The sequence below is a fragment of the Amblyomma maculatum genome, chromosome 3, assembly GCF_055883805.1.
Source record: "Amblyomma maculatum isolate TAMU_Amacu chromosome 3, ASM5588380v1, whole genome shotgun sequence".
Taxonomy (NCBI): Eukaryota; Metazoa; Arthropoda; class Arachnida; order Ixodida; family Ixodidae; genus Amblyomma; species Amblyomma maculatum.
The window spans coordinates 31867505-31891274 of NC_139346.1; the positions used below are offsets into that span (position 1 = coordinate 31867505).

Genomic DNA, 23770 nt, shown 5'->3' on the forward strand with positions numbered 1-23770 from the left:
CATTCGGCAGAAACCCGGCAAAGCATTCTGCATCGATTTACGTTGGGTTTTGCAGCAAGTGCTCTGCTTTTGGTAGGAGACCTGTCTCTGCAGCAAAGATTTTTGATAAAGGTTCCGCGTTCTTTCAGACACCTTAAATCAACTTCCGTCCACCTTTTTATAGCAGCACGTGAAATTTCTCACCTAGTTACTCGTATGTCATCTTAGCTTTCCCGTTCTTTCTCCAAACAGAAATATTTACCTTGTACACATGCCTAAAATCGTATACCAGACTTCGAGCATAAACACCAAATCTGATAAATGTGGAAAGGCCGCTTGGAAGTGGAATCATCTACCCCGTCGAGCTCTGCCATTGGAGACATATTGTAAATACCTGAATTACTTTCATTTCATCTCCCCACCGTAGTGTAATGCCTCTTTGGACATATGATAAAGCGATAATGAATAATTGTTAACAGAAACCTACGCACATATTTTCTGCTCAAAAAGGCAGAGTTGCCAAGGTGCCCAACCCCCCCCCCCCCCCACCTTCTGTCTTAGGAGCAATAATAATAAAGGAAATCGAGGTCTATCCAGCCACATGGTGGATTTGCCTAGCAGCAGGGTGGTGGACATCGGCCACACTTGGCCAGATGGCGGATGTGTATGGCATTTCCACTTCATTTAAATGAAGAAGTGCGCAGACGAAACTTTATGAACGCGACGAAGGGCGCATTTGCAATTTCGTTGAAACCCGGTGAAATAATGACGCTTACTGCACAGCCCACGACCTTATAGTATGTTTACCCGAAGGGTGATGGCTGTGGCGCAGCAAGAATCACAAATATAATTGGCTCACACAAGGTAAGTGGTATTTGACACCATAATATGCCATCCTATATTATACTTCACATTCTGTAATGGAAGCCATGTCAGATGAGGCTGGCCACGTAGGCTAATTGAGATTAATTTTGCGAAGACGCTTGATGATGTCCGTCACAATTTCTTGTCAGTGATCTTGAAGCATGCAAATGTGGGTATATTTTGCTTAAGGACCTAAGCCTGTGCTATAAACGTTCGTACGCAAGTGTGACGTAGGAGAAACCCACACTTATATCACTGAAAAACTCTATTCGACGAAATGGTAAATTGTCGCCAGGGTTGTTTGCTTTAGTATTTAACCCATTTGCCTAATATTTAACCCGTTGCCGCCATATTTTTTTATTATATTAAGTGTCTTTTCGATGCTTTACACTTGCTTGAGCAGTTTCTCTGTCAGTAAGTTGCTTGTCTTAATTGATACAAATCTGAGGAATATTAATTAGATGTAGCTGTTAGGTACGAGGCCTAGTCTTTTGGGGAGCTTGAGGCGAAAACCCCATGTCTGGTAGGGTTGGCAACATTCAGTGTCTGCTCGCACGCAAATATTATAAACTTCCTATTTAACAAAGGTTGCCTAGTTCCTGTTCGTTCTGTATAGAGAAATAAAGACGGTGCAGATAATACACAGTATTGTGAAGTATTGGAAAGCCGGAGAATAAGGAAGATGAGTGATGAAGTGTCAGGTGATTTTTTATTGAATGCGGAAGGGCCTAAAGCGAGCATTCCTGTGGGCGGCGATGCCTACTTCTTCTTCGTTCGTAACTTTATGCGGGGCTACCGAGTGATCGTCCCGATTGTGGGCGAAGAAGATTGTTGATGGCGATGGGAGCCATTGCATTACGATGGACGTGTCTGGATGAGTGAAGATAGAAAACGATATTGTTATTATTTGGCGCCACCATCCCTGGGCACAGTCACAAGTCTGCTTTCACCACCATGCAACTTTTTTTACTGGAATCAAATCGTTTGCCTTGCTAAATATTTAAACATCACTTGTTCTACAATTGCAATGTCAATTTCCCGTGTGTATTACCACTCTTCATTTTATATTTCGCTTACTTCACGTTTTGTATCCTTTCCTCTACCCCTTAAATCACTTTATTTTTTGTTTGATATGCAAGTAAACTTCAAAACGTTTCTTTGCTACCCAATTCTTGGCCAATTCCCCCTGTGGGTATGTGCATAAGTTATTTGCTCAACAACAACAATTATCCCGGATGAAGTCTTTCACGGGATTCGTTCGACATACAGGGAGCCAAGATTGGGTGGCCGAGGCCTAAGCACGCACCGCATAGCGTGGGCAGGGATGATGTCCTCAGGTGTTGCAGTGTCTTGGGTCACTGACGCTTAACGTTGGCGTATCAGGTAAGTGGGCTCAAATAATCGTTTTGGCGTGTTTTGGGATTGGGCTGGAGGCATTCCTGGTCAGTTGAGACATATTTCTTTGTCTCTCCTTCATCGTATCTTGCGGGCAGAATGGGGCACAGGGTAGTGAAACGGCGAAATTGTTCCGCACACTACCGGTTACGGAACGGCCAACGATTCGCCCAGATAGATAGATGGACTTATTGAAAGGAAAAGGCACAGAGGTTGGCCCGAATAATTCAAATCTGGCCTGCTACTCTGCGCTGGGGAAGGGGAAGGAGAGAAGAAAGAAGGTCATGATGGTTGACGATGTGGGAGAAGGCATATGAAATATATATACAGACACAACAGCTTGCTTTACAAGCGCGAATCGAGTCCGCTGGCGCTCAAATAACGGCAAAGAGCACGCACTGCCTGGACGCTTTCCCCTTGTCCTGCCAAGCGCCCAGCAGCAGTTCCTCCGACAGAGGCCTCTTGTCCAAACGCTTCAAGGAAGCAGCTAGCACATTTAATTCGTTCGAACACGCTGGGCACACCAATAATACATGGTCCACAGTCTCTGGAATGCCACATGTTGAACATTCCGGTGAGTTCATCTGTCCAATTAAATGTAAGTACTTGCTCGTGAAAGCCACATTTAAACGAAATCTATGTATCAAGCATGCCTGATGACGCGGAATATCACGCGGAACATTAAATGTAAATGTTCGATCGAGCTTTCTTAGACGGATGTGTCGGGTGTCTGGTTGAGCCCAGTAAGCTGCTGTAGCAATATTCATACAACCCTTTAGAAGACACGTCGTATCCGCTCTTGAAAAAGGCACAGCTGTTTGGAAGCCATTGATGAGTGCGCTTTTCTCTTCAACATCGACCTGCTCATTCCCATGGAGGCCGCAGTGGGCGGGGATCCATTGAAACATTATCATGTGGCCTTGCAGCTGGGCAGATGTGATGAGCTTCATAATGTTTAGTGCCAGTGGCGTAAGAAGTTTCCAAAATTTGTAATGCAGTCTTGGAGTCAGTGAATATACACCATTTTTGAGGTGGTTCCCCACATATGTAGCGAATAGATTCCCGAATGTCTACAAGTTCGGCAGCGGATGATGTAGAGGTATGTCCTAAAAGGAATTGCAGAGTCGTTTTCTGAGCTGGTATGACCAGAGCTGCAGCGGATGCCTGTGCTGACACAGATCCATCGGTGTATACGTCAATATAATTGGGATATTCTGACCAGATGTGTGCCAGAGTAAGTTGTTTTAGTCCACTAATTGGTACCATTGATTTCTTTTATTAATCCGGGAACCCGAAGGTGCACCAAAGGTTTATCTATCGTCCATGGTGGTTGGGTGGGACGATTGGGAGGGCATATCCTGTCGGTACTTGCGACTGATGGCAGCGGAGTGCACTTGTAAAACTGCAGTCCGGCCTGTCATCCAGAAGCTTACTGAGTAGGTGAAAACGGTGTCTTGTAAGTGCTTGTAAATATACACGAAGTGGTTCGTGTGACAAGTATATGGACATTGGGCGAGCATGTGCCTCTTCAATTGTGCCTTTGATAGAGGTGCATCTGGCCAGTCCAAGGCATATTTTCAGTGCATGCGCTTGCACGCTCTCTAAAGTCCGCAAGCAGGAAATGGTCATACTAAAGAGTACTGGGAGACTGTACCGGATGTAGCCAACAAACAGAGCCTCGTAAAGCCGTATTAAGGAGCGCTCAGTTGGACCCCATTTGATTCCAGCTATGTAACGAAGTACATAGCCAAATTAATTAGCCATTTCTTCACCTTTGCAATATGTTTCGACCAAGATAATCGGTGGTCAATAATTACTCACAAGAATCTGTGCCTGGAGACGTATGTTATTCCGACTCCATGAAGCGCAATCGGGTAGCGGCTGACACATTTTCTCGTAAACGCGATCACTGCACACTTTTCTGCCGCTAAAAATAAACCTTGACGCCGTAAGTACATCGATGTTGATGACACAGCTCGTTGTAGTCTCGCAACCAGAGGCCCAGATGCAGATGTGGTCAGCATATGCACTTATGTGGATGTTAGTTGGCAGTTCACTCACCAGGCCAATTAGCGCAACGTTAAATAAAGTTGGGCTGAGAACTCCCTGTGGAACTCCACGACCGACCTGAAAGCATGTAGTATCTCCTTCAGGCGTAGTCATGTAAGCAAAGCGGCCGCTGAGATAGCTTATAATCCACAAGTACAGCCGGCCACCAACTCCCACGACATCAAGTCTATCAAGAATAGCTTCATGGAGGGCGTTGTCGTAAGCTCCCTTTATATCTAAAAATTAAGCAGCTACCAGTCGATGGTGACGCGTTTCGTATTCTACTGTCGCCACAAGGTCGATGACGCTGTCAATAGAAGAGCGTCCGCGGCAAAATCCAGTCATTATATTCTGATAAAGATCATTACTCTCAAGATACCACTCAAGTCTTGCCAGCACCATGCGCTCCATAACTTTTCCAAAACAGCTTGCTAGGGCAACTGCCGGTATGAGGTAAGTTCGAGAGGTGGCTTTCCAGGCTTCAAAAGAGCAACGAGGCGGCTAATTTTCCATTGTTCAGGAACAGTACTAGAAGCCCATATATCATTGAAATAATTAAGTAGTGCAGTTCTACCATCCTTGCCTAGGTTTGATGAGGTTGAATAAGTAATCCCGTCAAGGCCAGGTGCAGGTGAATGCCGACAAGAAGCAAGAGCGGCGTCTAATTCAGCTATTGTAAAGGGCACGTCGTATTGATCATTCGGCGAAGGTGGTGCAAAAACCTCTGAAATTGGTAACTGTGCCTGGTTTGTGCCCACAACCATTTTACAAAAATCTTCAGCTACGTCAACTTCATTGCGGCGTTGATAAAGGGCCAGGACACGAAAACGGTGCCTTTCTCGCGGAGGTGTGCGCAAGCTTCTCGCAATATGCCAGATACGCGACAGGGGCTTACGGGGATCCAGTGATGAGCAGAACTGTCTCCAACGTTGTCGTCCTAACCTCTCCAAGGATGAGGTCTGGCGTTGGCCTTTGATGGTAGAGCAGGCCAGTCAACATCAGAGGCGGTAGGTAATACAACAGCTTCTGTCTGATCCTTGGCCTGTGACACTGCCTGCGACATTACAGCAAGAGTACTCTTAACGAGATTAGACGCAATCTGTTGTGGCACTTGAGCTAACGTTAACTCTGAAGTTGACTTATCCAGGCTAGGCTTGCCCTCCGATTCCTTGTGTCGGCGTCGGGAACGGTGCTTGCGACGATGAATAGACGCGGCCGCTTCTTGATGAGTCGAGTTATCTCTCACCATCTTTTTTAGTAGACGTTTTTCGTTCCGAATATTAGGACAGTCCTCAGCTGTCACTTCATTGGCACCCGAGCAGTTCGCACACTTGAGAGTCTCCGTCTGGAATGCGTCATGAGGATGCGTACCGCCGCATCGACGGCAGGATACCTCGTTTGGACAAACGGCGCTCATATGTCCGATCTTGTGGCATTTGTGGTACTGAACAGGTCTTGGAACATACGTCCGAACTGGGTGTCTCACATAGCCCACTTTAACGTGGGAAGGGAGGGATTCAGTTTCAAAGGTTAATTTAACGCACTTTGAGTGGCCGAAACGATGAACATCCACAATGCGCGCCGTAGATTTGATCAGCGTGCAGAGATCGCTTTCACTTATCTCGGGGTCAACGTCGGAAATTACACCTGCAGTAGTCTTTTTCCCATGTGCAAGAAAGGAACGGACCGGCATGTTGCCCAGCGCACTAATTCCTTACAGCTTGTCCACTGTAGCCTGGGATTTGACATCCACGGTCAGAACATTCTTCCAGGGATTAATTCGAACTTCGTCAACTTCACCGGGAACCAGCTGGTCGAAAAACTGGGTCAGGTGCTGTCTGTTTACCACATTCAGATTCGCCGTTGCCGTTGTTGGTACGAAGGCCAGGGAAAAGATTCCTTGCTTTTGAGCATTCTTCTTTGGTGTCTCACTCATTACTGATGTTCGGCGCAGCTTCTTTTTCAGGCGGCGCGACTGTACAGGCGTGTAGCTGTTGTCAGAATCCATCTCAGTCACTGTGGAGTCATCTGCCGAGTCTGGAAGCTCCACGCCCGCGACGTCGAGGTGACCCGTCGAGTACGCCGTAGCCTGTTCGATGGTGGCGGGTGGGCGCAGGGGTCTTGCGCCCACCATCCCGAAGGATGACGAGATCACAAATAGCTCACAGCGATATAAAATCCAGAAAAGTGGAAGAGCGCTAGCTTCAAACGTTCGGAAACCTCAACTTCTTCTTCCTCCATGCGTCCAGAAATCCGCTGCCGGCAGTGGAAGCAGACGCGGTGTGCTGAAGCTCCGGGCTAGGATAAGGAAAGATAATCTGCCATTGCACTTCCAACCAAGATGTTACAGAACGACAAGCTGGACAAGCTTTTTTATTGAATGTCGGTGATCCTAGCGCGAGCGCTACAGCCTTCTTCTTCTCTTCTCCGTCCTAACTGTATATTCGCAACCTTCGGGTGGTGCTCGTATTGGGAGCTTATGTCTTGTGACATGTTTGTTCCTAAGCAGTCTGGAATAGGATTTGCTCATTTGTGTCTGCAGCAACTTGCCAACAAATTCAACATCCACTCGTTTTTGGTAGCTGTGCTCATTAGATGTTTCGTTGCTCATCTACATTATCTATTCATTTCGATCGGACAGGCTCGTGAAGGAACACTATTGGAAATCCTTAATGAAGCAGAGGACGCTTTCAGTTTCCCCATGGGCTCACTTTTCTTTACATAACCATCATAGCCTTTCCATAAGGCAGATGACATAGTCCCTTGCTAGAACTCATTTTAAGAGCTGTATGATGGCCCGCAATTCAGTTCATTGAATTCATGATTTCGAGAGAAATGGTTTTGGTTCAGAAAGTATACGCTGGCCAGTAAGAGCCGCCAAGCTGTCTATCGTATTTCGGTGCTTGTCAGTGGGCCACGGAAAGTTGGCCTTGTCAATACTGGCACATTGCTAGGGTGTGGCAGCCTCACTTAATGCAGCCTGGCGATTTCAGGCTTGAGGTATTCGAGTTCTGCTTTTTTAATGTTTCACAGTAACAGCGGAAATGTACAGTGCTTCTATTCTGGGCCAGGGAGGGTATTCTATTGGTTCTAGAGCGGGTTGCATACGGAGATATCGAAATGCTTTTTTGCTGTGTTGACAGTTCATTTGATGCTGTCTATCCATAGCTCCTTTGCACAAATCCTGCCCACTCTATTCATGAGCGAACAAATTCTTACCTATTAAAATAGCGCTTTACATTTACGCAGTACGATCTTGGTATAAGCTATATCTACTTGAGGTCTTTTGCTAGACAGTATTGCTTATGACACAAGGTGATTTATGTGCAATCGTATTAAGCAATTAAGTATAGGAACCAGCCGCTGTTATCTCACTGCCGCGTCTACGGTAGAGATGTTCCAGGGTCCTTACCATTTGCTTTCCCGCAGTCACGTGGGGATGAGTTCACAAACGACACAACACCACTAAAACAGATGGATGTCGATGACAGAGAGCATATTACACGCTTTCGAAAAACCATGCCAGTTTTATTAACTGTAACATGCTTTAATGGCATTTCTTATGTTTTGTGACATCGCTACGTCCAGTGAGAGAGGACATAAATTTGATTTCTATCCGTATAAATCTTTCTGTATTAGTGGTGTTGTGCCCCGCCGGGACAATCGAATTCCGCTCAAACGAACTTCGGGCTTCTGCCGACACCCTCTTTGCCTTTTCCGGCGCTGCTCCTCAAGTCAGCCGCGCATTGCCAGGAAGTGTCGGTTGTTCAACATCAGACACCCGGGCACTTCTCCCTGGCGGCGAGTCGCATTCGCACCGCGAGAGATTTCAAGCGACTGATCAGCGCGCTCGCTGATTGTACCTCTCGCGCGACCGTCACGTGCTGCCTTCGGATTGGACATTTCGAGTGCCAATGAGTTTTACGCGATATAAAAGCGAGCGGTCTGCCTCAGCAGAGCGAGACATCTACGAGAATTCAACGAGTGTCGTGCCACTCGCAAGGAGGGCATGCGTCGAGGCTACCCCGCCGTCGCTTTGCGACTACAGTTGCGTCAACTGGTAGACCTCGGCTCCCGGGCCGATTATGCTGTAGATATGCCCTGTATATAATGTATAAATACGCTTTGTGTTCAGTCATGGACAATATTTTGCGAGACGCCGGAGCCCCGTTTCAAAGCTGCCTCTGGGCCACTAGGCGGCGTGGTGCGCGCGTCGAGGTTGCGCGGGCCGATGACTAGGCGCATGCCCGTCCTATATGCGTCCGCTGGCCTTTCTCCTCGCTCGTTTTGTTTGAAGCGCTGCTTATTCCGCACTTGGGCGCGGCTGGCGCTGTTTACTGCTCGCGCCGCTCGAGCTATGCGGCCGTCGTGCTCGGCGTGCAGCCAGTCGAAAGCGATAACAGCGCTCATGCACGGGGCCCGCCACCTTTATACCGAATCATTTAGATCTGTTTCTTTTTTTCTTTCAATAATAACATAACTTCTGGCATGCGATAAAGGTCTCGTTTCTGCAAACTGCCCACTGCGATGAAAACATCTCGATAAAGACACTCGGTCCTTATGCTTCAACTGCGAGCGTTAGCGTGCATCGCAACTCATTCATAGTTATTGTGCCGACCAAAAGCGTAAAAGAGAGAAATAATCCTTAAGCAACAAGTGTATTGTCATAAAACAAAAAATAAAAATAAAACAATTCAGACATCACTGGCAAACGAAAAATTCCTAATACTTGGTGAAACCGCCATCAGCAGCGATGACGCTTGCCAACCGGCGTGGCATCGATTCGTAAAGGGAACGAACCACATCTGTGTCCGCACGAAGCCTTTCCCATTCCCCTCTGATCGCTTCCCAGAGTGTGTCTGCGTTGGCATTCCCAATGTGAGACCTCATCAGGTGAGCTTACAATAGGCCCCACACATTTTCAATGGGACTCATGTCGGCTCCCTTCGGAGGCCATGGCAGCTGCCGCACGCCACGAGCGTCGAGAATAGCGCTCACTTTTCGAGACGTATGTACAGGACTCCTATCTTGTTGAAAAAGGTAGAATCCATCTGGGAATGGTCCGTCAAGGACATAGGGCGTTAACACACTCTCAATGATGTCGACGTAGGCGTCCGAGGTGAAGGATCCATCGACTCTCACCAGAGGCCCCAGTCCATTTCTTGACATGGCGCCCCATACAGCCACGGAACAGCGACCACTGGAGAACACATTTTGCACGTATGGCGGGTCGTATCTACATAGGAGAAGAAAATCAGTACAAAGTTATAATTTGGGTCTTATGCATCAGGTTGAGCGCGAGTGAAAACTAACTTTTCCGTGCAAAAAGGTTTGATTAGCAACTGTGAATCGTTTCTAAATAGTTAGTACTTGAACCACGCTACTAAATGACAAGAGTTGTTTCGGAAGAGCAATTACTTTAGAGTAAATTGCGGCATCGGCACTAAGAAGCGTTTGCTAATGGACTCTCTTCGGAAGGGCGCTTCTATCAACATCGTGCACCTCCGAGATATTGCATGCTGAGGAGGAGTATTCGGCACTGTTTACGACGTATATTTCATTTGGGAACACGAAGACAGCAGTTTGCCGCTATATCCTACTTTATTCGTATTCTTCATATAAAATATTCAGGATTTACTTAGACGCAAAAAAAAAGGGTATCCATACCTGCAATTCACTGGCCTCCAAACTCGGCACTTCTGGTCCCAGCGGGTGGAAAAAGAAGACTCGTCCGAGAATATAACTTCGGACCAGTCGTCCACAGTCCACCCTTTCAGAGAGTTGGCGAACTCGAGCCGTTCCTTGCGCTGTTTAGTTGTCAGATGCGGCTTCTGGGCAGCCATGCACGATCGGAGACCAATTTCTTTGAGCCGCCGCCTGATAGTTTTAGCAGATATATTCAGTGCAAGTTCCTTGCGGATTTCTTCTGCAGTCATGAAGGGGTCGGCCACCGATGCCGCTATGATCAGGAGGTCATCTTCTTCTGTTGAAGCTCTCGGTCAACCTGGGCGCTTGGAATCTGCCAGGCTGCCTCCATTGCGGAAAACGCGAATGGTTCGGGCTACTGCAGATTTGGAACGACCGGTACGGCGAGCAATTTCTCGCTGGGGAACACCTTCCACCAAGAGACATGCAATCAGTCTCCTGTCGTCGATCGGCACTCTTGGAGGCATTTTGCAACTGGCAGGATTTGCGATGAAATTATATAGGTTTTCCTGGATATCGCTAACCAATCATAAATGAAGTAACGTCGATGGCTGAGCAGAAAATATAGGCGTTATGTGGGAAGAGTGCTTGCGCTATCTCGCCTTTCTACGATCAGACGATGCAAGCATGTGCTCATCAGACTTATCACGTCAGAGTGACTTTTAAACAACTATAGTTCGAAAATTACGGTATTACATCACACAAAATGACAGTACATTTTACGGCCTTACGTCCCCGACGTGATAAGGCTGATGAGCACATGCTTGCATCGTCTGTTCGTAGAAAGGCGAGATAGCGCAAGCACTCTTCCCACATAACGCCTATATTTTCTGCTCAGCCATCGACGTTACTTCATTTATGATTGGTTAGCGATATCCAGGAAAACCTATATAATTTCATCGCAAATCCTGCCAGTTGCAAAATGCCTCCAAGAGTGCCGATCGACGACAGGAGACTGATTGCATGTCTCTTGGTGGAAGGTGTTAACCAGCGAGAAATTGCTCGCCGTACCGGTCGTTCCAAATCTGCAGTAGCCCGAACCATTCGCGTTTTCCGCAATGGAGGCAGCCTGGCAGATTCCAAGCGCCCAGGTCGACCGAGAGCTTCAACAGAAGAAGATGACCTCCTAATCATAGCGGCATCGGTGGCCGACCCCTTCATGACTGCAGAAGAAATCCGCAAGGAACTTGCACTGAATATATCTGCTAAAACTATCAGGCGGCGGCTCAAAGAAATTGGTCTCCGATCGTGCATGGCTGCCCAGAAGCCGCATCTGACAACTAAACAGCGCAAGGAACGGCTCGAGTTCGCCAACTCTCTGAAAGGGTGGACTGTGGACGACTCGTCCGAAGTTATATTCTCGGACGAGTCTTCTTTTTCCACCCGCTGGGACCAGAAGTGCCGAGTTTGGAGGCCAGTGAATTGCAGGTATGGATACCCTTTTTTTTGCGTCTAAGTAAATCCTGAATATTTTATATGAAGAATACGAATAAAGTAGGATATAGCGGCAAACTGCTGTCTTCGTGTTCCCAAATGAAATATACGTCGTAAACAGTGCCGAATACTCCTCCTCAGCATGCAATATCTCGGAGGTGCACGATGCTGATAGAAGCGCCCTTCCGAAGAGAGTCCATTAGCAAACGCTTCTTAGTGCCGATGCCGCAATTTACTCTAAAGTAATTGCTCTTCCGAAACAACTCTTGTCATTTAGTAGCGTGGTTCAAGTACTAACTATTTAGAAACGATTCACAGTTGCTAATCAAACCTTTTTACACGGAAAAGTTAGTTTTCACTCGCGCTCAACCTGATGCATAAGACCCAAATTATAACTTTGTACTGATTTTCTTCTCCTATGTAGATACGACCCGCCATACGTGCAAAATGTGTTCTCCAGTGGTCGCTGTTCCGTGGCTGTATGGGGCGCCATGTCAAGAAATGGACTGGGGCCTCTGGTGAGAGTCGATGGATCCTTCACCTCGGACGCCTACGTCGACATCATTGAGAGTGTGTTAACGCCATATGTCCTTGACGGACCATTCCCAGATGGATTCTACCTTTTTCAACAAGATAGGAGTCCTGTACACACGTCTCGAAAAGTGAGCGCTATTCTCGACGCTCGTGGCGTGCGGCAGCTGCCATGGCCTCCGAAGGGAGCCGACATGAGTCCCATTGAAAATGTGTGGGGCCTATTGAAAGCTCACCTGATGAGGTCTCACATTGGGAATGCCAACGCAGACACACTCTGGGAAGCGATCAGAGGTGAATGGGAAAGGCTTCGTGCGGACACAGATGTGGTTCGTTCCCTTTACGAATCGATGCCACGCCGGTTGGCAAGCGTCATCGCTGCTGATGGCGGTTTCACCAAGTATTAGGAATTTTTCGTTTGCCAGTGATGTCTGCATTGTTTTATTTTTTGTTTTATGACAATAAACTTGTTGCTTAAGGATTATTTCTCTCTTTTACGCTTTTGGTCGGCACAATAACTATGAATGAGTTGCGATGCACGCTAACGCTCGCAGTTGAAGCATAAGGACCGAGTGTCTTTATCGAGATGTTTTCATCGCAGTGGGCAGTTTGCAGAAACGAGACCTTTATCGCATGCCAGAAGTTATGTTATTATTGAAAGAAAAAAAGAAACAGATCTAAATGATTCGGTATAAAGGTGGCGGGCCCCGTGCACGAGCGCTGTTATCGCTTTCGACTGGCTGCACGCCGAGCACGACGGCCGCATAGCTCGAGCGGCGCGAGCAGTAAACAGCGCCAGCCGCGCCCAAGTGCGGAATAAGCAGCGCTTCAAACAAAACGAGCGAGGAGAAAGGCCAGCGGACGCATATAGGACAGGCATGCGCCTAGTCATCGGCCCGCGCAACCTCGACGCGCGCACCACGCCGCCTAGTGGCCCAGAGGCAGCTTTGAAACGGGGCTCCGGCGTCTCGCAAAATATTGTCCATGACTGTTCATCTCTTTGACACTGACTCGGTTTCATCGCTGTCGCAAAGAGAGGAGGCAGACCTCGTTCACGAAACGGGTAACGTGAGCTAGGGGTCATGCTCCTATGGCACAACGATGTTCATGACGCGAAACAAGGCGGATGCATGAATGAAGTATTTAGAAGAAGACATTTGCAGCGACTAATTAGCTTTCTCGGACTATCACTCAGTTTTTAAGGCCACCCAACCGTGCGCGAAGTGTAGCGTAGACAGAGGTTTCTAACGCAGTGATCACAGCATGACAGCATACACTTTATTTCAAGAACACGCAGTTTGTGCTGTAGGCACTTCTTTCAACAAAACTTTCAAATACTTTTTCTGCTTTATTACGCTCATTTACATGGAGAAAGGTGGCGGTACCATGCGGCCACTGGCGTTATCCTTGCTTGCTCATGATCGCTTATTCTGAATATGCGCACATAGTCGAAGCCGGGCGTATCCAATGCAAACTCTCTCCATTGAAGTGGAGCTCCATCTCGAAGGCGTGCTTCGGATTATGCCAGCCTCACAGCTTGGAAGCTAACCGCAAAGTGACGCCATACAGGCCTCACTTAATGTGCGAGCCTCAGAATCCTGGGACCGCTCTTCAACGCGCTCGGTGTCCTGCGGATCTGCTCTCGCCTCTTCCTCTGCGGTGACAGCACTGGCCGGTGCGGCCTCGCTCTCTGAAAAATGAGCCGTGTGAGAAGTGCAAGACACACCGTCATGCGGAACTCTCACCAGCAATGCTTTGAGACCCATCTATCAGCTTTAACCTCTTCAAGTGCGGACTCCATCCCATTTCGCTATACGCTATATTTGTGTGTGCCAATGGTGCGTACAATGGAGCGACCGCTGGACAGACCTTGGTCTGACCAACGTATGATGGTTATGCTCGGCAGGTATTAACTTGTAAATATTCGCTTAAACTGGTAAATTTGGCGTGTGGTGGTCCTATTCTTGACGGTTCGAAGGTGCATTCTACTAAAGCCTCGCGAGGCAAAATATCAGTTCAGTTCAGTCATTGAGTTGTGTCCGACTCTTCGTGACCCCGTGGACCTAATCACGCCATGCTTTCTGGTCTCTCACTATCTTCCTAACAAAACATGACTTCATCTGCAGCGCCTCGCGGATGACATCTAACCATTGCGTTCGCTGCCTACCCCTTCTCGGGCGACCCTCAACCTTTCCCAACATCAAATCTTTCTCCAGCGACTCCTCTCTTCTCATCAGATGACCAAAGTAGCTGAGCTTTAACTTTAGAATTGACCCTCCAATGAGTAGTCATGGTTTATGGCCGACAATATCGACTGATTTGATCTTCTAGCAGTACAATGATCTCTCAAGAGTCTCCGCCAGCACCGCAATTCAAACGCGTGAATTCTTCGGCGGTTAGCCTTCTTCAGAGTCCCACTCTCGCATCCATACATCACAATTGGAAATACCACAGCAGGCAAAATATAGATGTGTCAAATCAGCTGTGTACACGTCCCGCTCCATTGCTGTATAGGCAAACGAAAAGGGGCTTTCATTACCAAAAAAAATTTTGCGCGCTTACATTGTACAGCACAGCACGATAAATGAACTGACAGCTGCCGTGCTACTCATGGTCTTCCTTTGCTAACACCAACGACCTGCAGTAATGTGTTAAGTTTATAATTGTTTTTTTACGTGGGCCTACAAATGCAGCCTAAATTTCCACTGGCATTGGCTTCTTACTATAAATGTAGCTCTAAAAAGCGAAATACTTTATTTTAGCGTAGAAACTCGGCCCTGATTGGATCCTAAAATAAGAGAGGTAAAGATAGATGGGCTCTCTGAGACATAAATACGCACGGGCTCTCTGATGCAAGTATACGCACATCAGAAACGCGCCAGACCACAGCAGTGAGTCTGAATACAAGACGCTCAAAAAGTGCTCAAGAAGAAGATAATAAAAGCGTCCAAGCTGCGGTAGGGGTTCTTAAGCTTTCGCCGAGCTCCCCTTTATTACGCCCCAGATACAACCTTTTATCAACAAGCGTCACACAAGCGGCCGATAGCTTCCTTTCGGTTGAGATACAAGGAAAATAGGAATAAATGAAACAAGGCTGATAATGACCTAATGAATAGCTTATTTAGGGCCTACACGATAGACCAGATGAAGGTAGTGACATATTGAAGATACTTTCAAATATAAATTTTATGCAAAATAGTAGTCTGCATGGGGCCAATGTGTATGCGGAATTAGAAATATATTTATCGGATTTATTATATCTTTGAAGGCCCTTGAGTCGAATTCCTTTTTTTTTCTGTTGCTGTGCCGTCGCGCTCCCATTATAGAGTGAAAGAAGCCCATATAGCATCCGGGTCTCTAGAACGAGCGATACATAAGGCCCGTTGGAATTCCACCGAATATTTCGTACCTCAAAGAGAAAAACGAAATGAATTGTCCGAAAGTGAACGAAACCAAACTTATAAAATCGCTGTTGTAAGAAGCAGGGGTTTGACCGAAGGTCTTTCTTGGCCACAAGCTTGGTTGTACAGGAGAAGAATGATGGCCGTACACGCGCACGTGCATTGACACTTACATTTTGCAGTCTCGTAATGCGGTGCTTGGATAACCGATCCACCTAGCATATCCTATCATTATGGAAAATGCGATAGCCTGGGCGGAAAGACGCACGCAGCTCCCATTCGGCAGTAGCATTCTCGGCATTATTATTCTACTCAACCTCTCTTGTTTATTTCTGCTGTTAATAATGTCCGAATAACGTTAATTAGTGTCGAAACGTTTTTAGCAATCCTAATGGCTGCGTGGAACGTTTTACAGTTAAAACTCGATTTAATGAAGTTGAGGCGAGCCGCGAATTATTTCCTTACTTCAAGAGCTTCGTTAAATCAAGCGAGGCATTTATAAGTCACTTATTGAGGTACAGGCGATTATTATATGGTGTCGCGGCATCAAAGAAGTGCCTTGGTAATATACTTGCGAGGCGTAAACGTGCTGCAAATGAAATCGTGTTTTGAAAGGACGCAACGGTCAGCTTAAACGGAGGCCAAGGCAGGTTGTACACTTATGTTATCCTTAAATGCAGTACCAAATTGTCCACTGTGTTCATTGCTGCGACGAAAATGAGGCCCCCGCCTCCACTGACACCGATAGCGCGTATAAAAATTAGCACCGAAATTTTTACCTCGACAAGATGGGTCCCAGTGGATTAAATTCCCCAGTAAAAACGTCGCCGCTCTTTGCTTGCTTTCGATTTGTAACTACCATCTGCACTGATTTTTTATGCGTGGTTCACTATGTGTTCCCGAAAACTGGCAGCAGATTAAGGGCAACCATAATTTTTCCCGGTATTGGCTTGCAGTACAGCTGCCGACACCGTGTCGACGGGCCGGCTTCCTATCGCTGGCCGAATCTAGTATATTAAAATCAATATGTCTCGCGTTTCACACCGCACAGTTCGGTAAAAGTGGGACGTAGTTGATGCACGACGTTACCATTAGCTCGCAGTCAGGACATTCGTGAGAGGTTTGTATAAAATAGACCAAAAATATACTTCTCCGATATTATTTTGCAACAAAAAGCTGGTTAAATAGGGACGGATAGCGAGATTAGTTTCCTTATTTCTAGTTACTCAAAGCATATTGGACCGTATGGCCATCTGAGGGCGAATGGGGATACCTTCGTTAAATCGGGACTTTCGTTAAATTGGTTTTTATTAAATTGAGTTTGGACTGTATTTTAAATCAAAATAAGCTTTTTTTTTGCTGCAGCTGGCAATGAAATATTCTAGCTTCAGGTAGGGTAGAGCTCTTGCCGTCATGAAATAATTGTTTGATTCAGCCGTTTTCGATTCGCTTCATGCAAAACGTCTAAAGACGAAAGTAATGTCAGCCTTGTTAGGCCACCAGCAAGGTTTCTCTCGATACAGTCAGGCGAAGCATTCAGCTTTTTTTTACCTATAGGCAGCATTTTGGAAATTAGGTACTACAAGACTGCCTGGACATCTACGCAACAACGCGTTTGATTATGCGTAAAGGAAACCCTAAAAATCCCCACTACATTGTGGTATACAATATGAACATCGTTGGCGAGAGCCTCAGTCAATTAACTAGTCAAGGTTGTGTCAACAGAACACGTTGAGCAGTTGTAGCAGCTGCCTCCGGTTCTACAAAGGCAACCATACAAATCCCGCTCACAACTTATGCCGACAATACAAATTATTTACGCCTCTACAAGAGGACACTCCCGGAACCCGCCAAAAGTCTCGACAGATCTGCGGAGTGCCAACTTAGACGGCTCAAACCGGGGTGTTTTCTAGATCCCGTAACACTAAAACACATGGACCGGACATTCACGGGTAGGTGCAAATTCTGCGGGCAGTATGCCTACTTATACCACATGGTGTGGGCCTGCGAGCAAAATAAAAAAACTAAAAGCAAAAAAACAGCCAACTAGGGAGGGCTGGGAGGCGGCCCTGCCCAGCTCGGTCCTCGAGGCCCAGCGTTTCCTGGTCGAGAGAGCTCGTGCAGCGGCGGCGGCCAACGGCGTCCAGGAATATGGTCTGCAACTCACCTCCCTAACGAAACGGACCTCCCTTCCTAACTCGTATCATCATAAATAAATGTTTCTCCTCCTGACTGCCCCACTGTGTATACTTCACATATATTGTTAATTCTACTTCTCTTGTCAGGAAACCCGCCTTTCTTCCACCTCTCTACAAATGATGTTATCTCTCTACAAATGACGTCGTGCATGACGCCTCGGTACCAATGCTTGAAAGCGCGCCTGTTCAATCAGTGCAGACAGGAACTAATTTTTCTGTGCCAAACTGATATCCACGCCACCATTTGCCGTGATTCATGTTCTCCAAAATTGGGTCGAAAGTGGTTTCAATGGCTATAGTGAAACACATTAATCTGTGAATGTCGCACAATTGTCAAGTTTTGTTTAGGTTTTCAGTGAATGCACTATCAAATTTCTATCTTACAAAAGAAGCCAAACTCTAAGAAGGTTCTTTTTACAGGCCAATAAGACGATTAAGCATACATTTAGTCGTACGGTGGTGTAATAAAAAAGCAAACTAAAAAGATTTGAATGAAGATATTTATTTATTTATTTATTTATTTATTGTTTCCTCAAGGGTCCACAGGGGACATTACATGAGGGGTGGGCAAACAAAAAGTTAATACGAACACAGATGGTCTTCAATGGCGGTTTTGAATAGAACACGATTGGTGATGGCCGCCACTTCGGATGGAAGGTCATTCCAGTCATTGGCTGTTCGAAGAAAAAATGACATTTTATATGTTTCGGTGCGGGCCCGTTCAGGGTAGACGGCGTTAGGGTGACTATGACGAGAAAAGCGATGAGCGCGTGTTATCGGGGCAGTTTCATGATCGGAAGTGTGATAAAATTTATGATACAGCGAAAGACGGGCGATTTTACGCCGACAGGCCAGTGTTGGGAGATTAAGCTGAGATTTTAGTGCTGTAACGCTAGTATAGCGAGAGTAGTCTGAGCAAATGAATCTGGCAGCGCGGTTTTGGACTGCTTCGAGCGTGGTGATTAGGTTAGTATAGTGGGGATCATATGCAGCACATGCGTAATCAAGTTTAGGACGTATGAAAGTTATATAAGCAAGAGGCTTAATGGGAGGGGGAGCTAGTGATAGGTTACGGCGCAAATACCCTAGAACTTGATTGGCTGAATTGGTGATGTGGTGAATATGATGCGACCAGGTTAAATCTTTACTTAAATGGATACCAAGATACTTGTATGAGTCAACGGATGAAATAGGATTGTTGATAATTGTATAAGTATTTTCACGGTGGTTGCGCCGGCGATGGAAAGAAATAAGTGACGTTTTACTCCTATTTAGGGACATGAGCCAAGTACTACACCATTCTTCGACGCGTGCGAGATCTTCTTGAAGAATGGTGGCGTCGGAGGAATTATGTATTGGGCGGTAGATGACGCAATCATCCGCAAAGAGTCGGACATTAGATCTGATGTTAGAGGGTAAATCATTTATGTAGATAAGGAACAGAAGAGGGCCTAAAACGGTCCCCTGAGGGACGCCAGACAAGACAGGGGAGAGGGATGACGAGTGTGAGTTAGCATGAACGAATTGATAACGATCAGTAAGGAAGGCTCGAATCCAATCCAGAACTAGGGGATGAAGGTTTAGGCGTGACAGTTTAAGAATTAGGCGCGCGTGCGGGACTTTATCAAATGCTTTTTCGAAATCCAGAAATATTGAATCCGTGGGAATGTTACGATCTAGGCATGCGTGTATATCATGAAGAAAAAGAACAAGTTGCGTGTCACAGGAATGGTCTTTACGAAAGCCGTGTTGGTTAGAATGAAAAAAATTACGAGATGATAAAAACTTGGCAGTATGAGAATATATGATATGTTCCATAATTTTACAACAAACACAGGTTAATGAGATTGGCCTATAGTTAAGTGGTGAAGATCTGTTACCTTTCTTGTGGACTGGAATGACCTTCCCAATGCGCCAGTCCCGTGGTAATGAGCACGAAGAATATGACTGCTGAAAAATCAGAGACAATATGATACTGCAGAGGTCTTTGGTGTTTTTGAGGATTTTGGCATTGATGCCGTCAATACCAGCGGATGAAGAATTTTTTAGTTTATCGATGTCCATGGCGATGCCGCGCGGTTCAAATGCAATGTTATCCATAGGTGTGTGAAGAAAACTGGGTGCATCAGGGAGGTTATTAAGAGGTTCGATTGTGAATATAGAACAAAATGCATCATTTAGAATATTAGGAACCTCTGATTCAGAAGAGGAAACACCAGAATTATCAGTCAGAGAAATTATGCTAGAGATGGAGGGGCAAATAGTTTTCCAGAAACGCTTCGGGTTTTCATGCAGCATGTTAGGCAAGGTGGATGAGTAGAAGTTATTCTTAGTTTTGATGACCTCGGTATCGTAATTAGCCGCGGCAGTGTAATATTTCTCCCAGGCGGTAGCCGTGCCTGTAGTTTTAGCTGCACGAAATAATCGCTTCTTTTTGTTATTTAATCTTTTAAGTGTTTTGTTATACCATGGGGATCCAGGACGTTCTGTTACGGTTATGGTCGGGATATGTAAATTTATTAGGCGTTGCATTTCGGACTTAAAGAGTAACCAGTTAGATTCAAGAGAGCGTAGTGAAAAACCAGACGAAAAGTTATCAAGGAAAGCAGCAAGATCGCGGTTAAAGCCAACGTAGTTACCTTTATTATAGAGGGTAAGCGTTTTCTTGATCTTTTTCGCGTTTCGTAAATCACAAGAAAATGTAGCATGAATGGCCATGTGGTCGCTGAGCCCTTTAATGTAAGTGATGGGTGAGAAGCTATTAGGTTGTGATGTCAGCACAAGGTCCAGAATATTAGCAGAATGATCTGTTAAACGAGTTGGACGGTCGATTATTTGATCTAATCCAAACGTGAGGCAGGTGTGAACAAATTCACACTCAGGGTTAGATTTTGAAAGCGTGGAAGCAAGATCCGACCAGACGATAGATGGAAAGTTGAAGTCGCCAAACAATAAAATTGGAGTATTGGTATAAAGGGTCGTTAGCGTGTTTAGGGCATCATGCAACAAGGAATTAATTAAATAAAGGATCATTGTTTGTGGGGCGATAGCATATACCAATGAGAACACGTGGATAACATGCATTACAGCAGAGCCAAACCATTTCCAATTTGCTTGAAATTGTCCCACGTGAGCAACGTAATGAGCGATCAGTGGCAATGAGAACCCCCCCACCCCTCATTTCGCTACGATCTGCTCGAAATATATCAAAATTCGGAAGGGAGGGTAAAATCTCAGTGTCGCAAACAGTAGAGGTGAGCCAAGTTTCGGTTAACAGAATTACGTTAGCAGAACATGATTCAACGAGGTTACATAAAGCATCGCGTTTTGGGATCACACTACGGATGTTAGTGAATAAGAATGATAATGAGGAACGGTAAGTCTGCTTCGCAGTGTGATTCTGTTGAAGTGGTTGCTAGGGTTGCTCATGTTCAACTACATGATTAGTGGTGCGATCAAATATATAAGTCTTACTTCCGGATATCAACTTGTCATGGCGTAATTTAAATTTTAGCCCTTCGCGTTTACCATAGTCATAGAGGCTTTTCCGCGCGAGACGGGTGTTTGGAGAATAATCCTCGGAGACACTGAAGCCAGTACCTTTGAATTTGCTATTCACCGATAGTACATGCTGCTTGTCTTTAAAATGAGCTAATTTGACGATAATCGGCCGGTTTTTATTTGGTGAATATGTGCCTAGTCGGTGGGCACGTTCAATGCTGCGAGGTTCGAGGGATACGTTTAGGTACTGGCTGCAGTGTTCAGTGATTATTTTTTCTGAATCTTGCCACAATTCATTGTCGGAATCTTTTATACCATAAAATACTAGGTTGTTTCTTCGTGCTCGATTTTCCATATCGTCCAGTCGGGCAGTCAGTGCTTCCATTTCAGCCATGCATTTAGCTGTCGTAGATTTTATATTTTCGACTTCAGGTTTTATTGAGGAGAAAGAAGCGCAGTCTGCTTCAATTTTAGAAAGGCGGTTATTCACTTCAGTGAAAGCTTTTTCGTGGTCGGATAAAGATGTTTGGATTGATTTTATTTCAGTAAGCATTGTTAACTGCCCGTTCTGGACGTCCTGGATGGCTTTAAGCAGGTCGGATAAGGTTGGTTCAGTAGGTCCAGGATTGGATTCGACATCACCAGCCATTAGAAGCAAGTCAAAAATTACACAAGAACATTCATAGAAAATACTACATGCACAGTGTGGGCTTGGCAGCACGAATAAAAGGCGGTTACTTGAGCGTTTTGCATACAAGGAATGGCAATTGCTCACCTGTACAAGCAAGAAGGGAAAATTCCGAAGGTAAGTGTGGCCCATCATTTCCGTGCCGCCAAGCCCACTGAAGGTCGCTTTGCTGTGGAAAGGGTTTATGTAGACATGCCGAAGTGGTGATAACTGAATCACGAGGCAGGTTCCCCGATAATGTGGTTGGAGCTGATGTGATTGATCCAGGGCAGGAAGACGCACATGCGCAAGTTGGGATGCGCGATGGTCAGATGCGTTGGCTACGCGGCAACGGCACTCGTCCGAGAGATGTTGTTCCTGCTCCCAGGGAAGGCGTTCCAAGGCTGGAACGTGAGCGCGGCCACCGCTGTCAACGAGGGGCATCGGTACATGGCGTGGCACACCGGCAGGGTCCTGGAAGCGAGCGCAGCAGAGGCCAAGGAGCTGTACAAGCAAGAAGGGAAAATTCCGAAGGTAAGTGTGGCCCATCATTTCCGTGCCGCCAAGCCCACTGAAGGTCGCTTTGCTGTGGAAAGGGTTTATGTAGACATGCCGAAGTGGTGATAACTGAATCACGAGGCAGGTTCCCCGATAATGTGGTTGGAGCTGATGTGATTGATCCAGGGCAGGAAGACGCACATGCGCAAGTTGGGATGCGCGATGGTCAGATGCGTTGGCTACGCGGCAACGGCACTCGTCCGAGAGATGTTGTTCCTGCTCCCAGGGAAGGCGTTCCAAGGCTGGAACGTGAGCGCGGCCACCGCTGTCAACGAGGGGCATCGGTACATGGCGTGGCACACCGGCAGGGTCCTGGAAGCGAGCGCAGCAGAGGCCAAGGAGCTGTACAAGCAAGAAGGGAAAATTCCGAAGGTAAGTGTGGCCCATCATTTCCGTGCCGCCGAGCCCACTGAAGGTCGCTTTGCTGTGGAAAGGGTTTATGTAGACATGCCGAAGTGGTGATAACTGAATCACGAGGCAGGTTCCCCGATAATGTGGTTGGAGCTGATGTGATTGATCCAGGGCAGGAAGACGCACATGCGCAAGTTGGGATGCGCGATGGTCAGATGCGTTGGCTACGCGGCAACGGCACTCGTCCGAGAGATGTTGTTCCTGCTCCCAGGGAAGGCGTTCCAAGGCTGGAACGTGAGCGCGGCCACCGCTGTCAACGAGGGGCATCGGTACATGGCGTGGCACACCGGCAGGGTCCTGGAAGCGAGCGCAGCAGAGGCCAAGGAGCTGTACAAGCAAGAAGGGAAAATTCCGAAGGTAAGTGTGGCCCATCATTTCCGTGCCGCCGAGCCCACTGAAGGTCGCTTTGCTGTGGAAAGGGTTTATGTAGACATGCCGAAGTGGTGATAACTGAATCACGAGGCAGGTTCCCCGATAATGTGGTTGGAGCTGATGTGATTGATCCAGGGCAGGAAGACGCACATGCGCAAGTTGGGATGCGCGATGGTCAGATGCGTTGGCTACGCGGCAACGGCACTCGTCCGAGAGATGTTGTTCCTGCTCCCAGGGAAGGCGTTCCAAGGCTGGAACGTGAGCGCGGCCACCGCTGTCAACGAGGGGCATCGGTACATGGCGTGGCACACCGGCAGGGTCCTGGAAGCGAGCGCAGCAGAGGCCAAGGAGCTGTACAAGCAAGAAGGGAAAATTCCGAAGGTAAGTGTGGCCCATCATTTCCGTGCCGCCAAGCCCACTCTGCCGCCAAGCCCACTCAAATGACAGTACCTTACCTGCAAATGACAGTGCAATTAGCTTTCGTACACACAGCTCAGAGATTGCGCCAATAAATCTTCACGCAATATACTAATTGCGTTCATAACTGGTAGACTGGGCAACAGTGGCCCTATGAAGTTTCCTGAGCGCTCATTTTCACAGTTGAATGTAACCTGCTATTGTTGCCCGAAATATAAGCAGCACTGTCTGCAATTGCCGATTAAAACTGGGATCCATCACCTGATTTGAAATTAGAGGCCAATCAC

The 23770-nt window shown here is 46.8% G+C and overlaps 1 protein-coding gene across 3 annotated transcripts; it reads left to right on the plus strand.

The window, feature by feature from the left end:
* The first annotated feature begins 21754 nt into the window (after positions 1 to 21754).
* Positions 21755 to 23419, plus strand: LOC146194454 (uncharacterized). 3 transcript variants are annotated; one of them, XM_084597417.1, is made up of 3 exons: positions 21755 to 21863; positions 22114 to 22259; positions 22510 to 22627. In XM_084597417.1, exons 1-3 carry the CDS (start codon positions 21755 to 21757, stop codon positions 22534 to 22536), a joined length of 282 nt encoding a protein of 93 aa, XP_084453543.1. In that variant the 3' UTR covers positions 22537 to 22627. The 3 variants fall into 3 exon arrangements, with proteins under 3 accessions (XP_084453543.1, XP_084453542.1, XP_084453541.1); XM_084597416.1 differs by lacking the exon at positions 21755 to 21863 and adding an exon at positions 22906 to 23023 and having other exon boundaries at positions 22043 to 22259; positions 22510 to 22655; XM_084597415.1 differs by lacking the exons at positions 21755 to 21863; positions 22114 to 22259 and adding exons at positions 22906 to 23051; positions 23302 to 23419 and having other exon boundaries at positions 22439 to 22655.
* Positions 23420 to 23770: the final 351 nt, after the last annotated feature.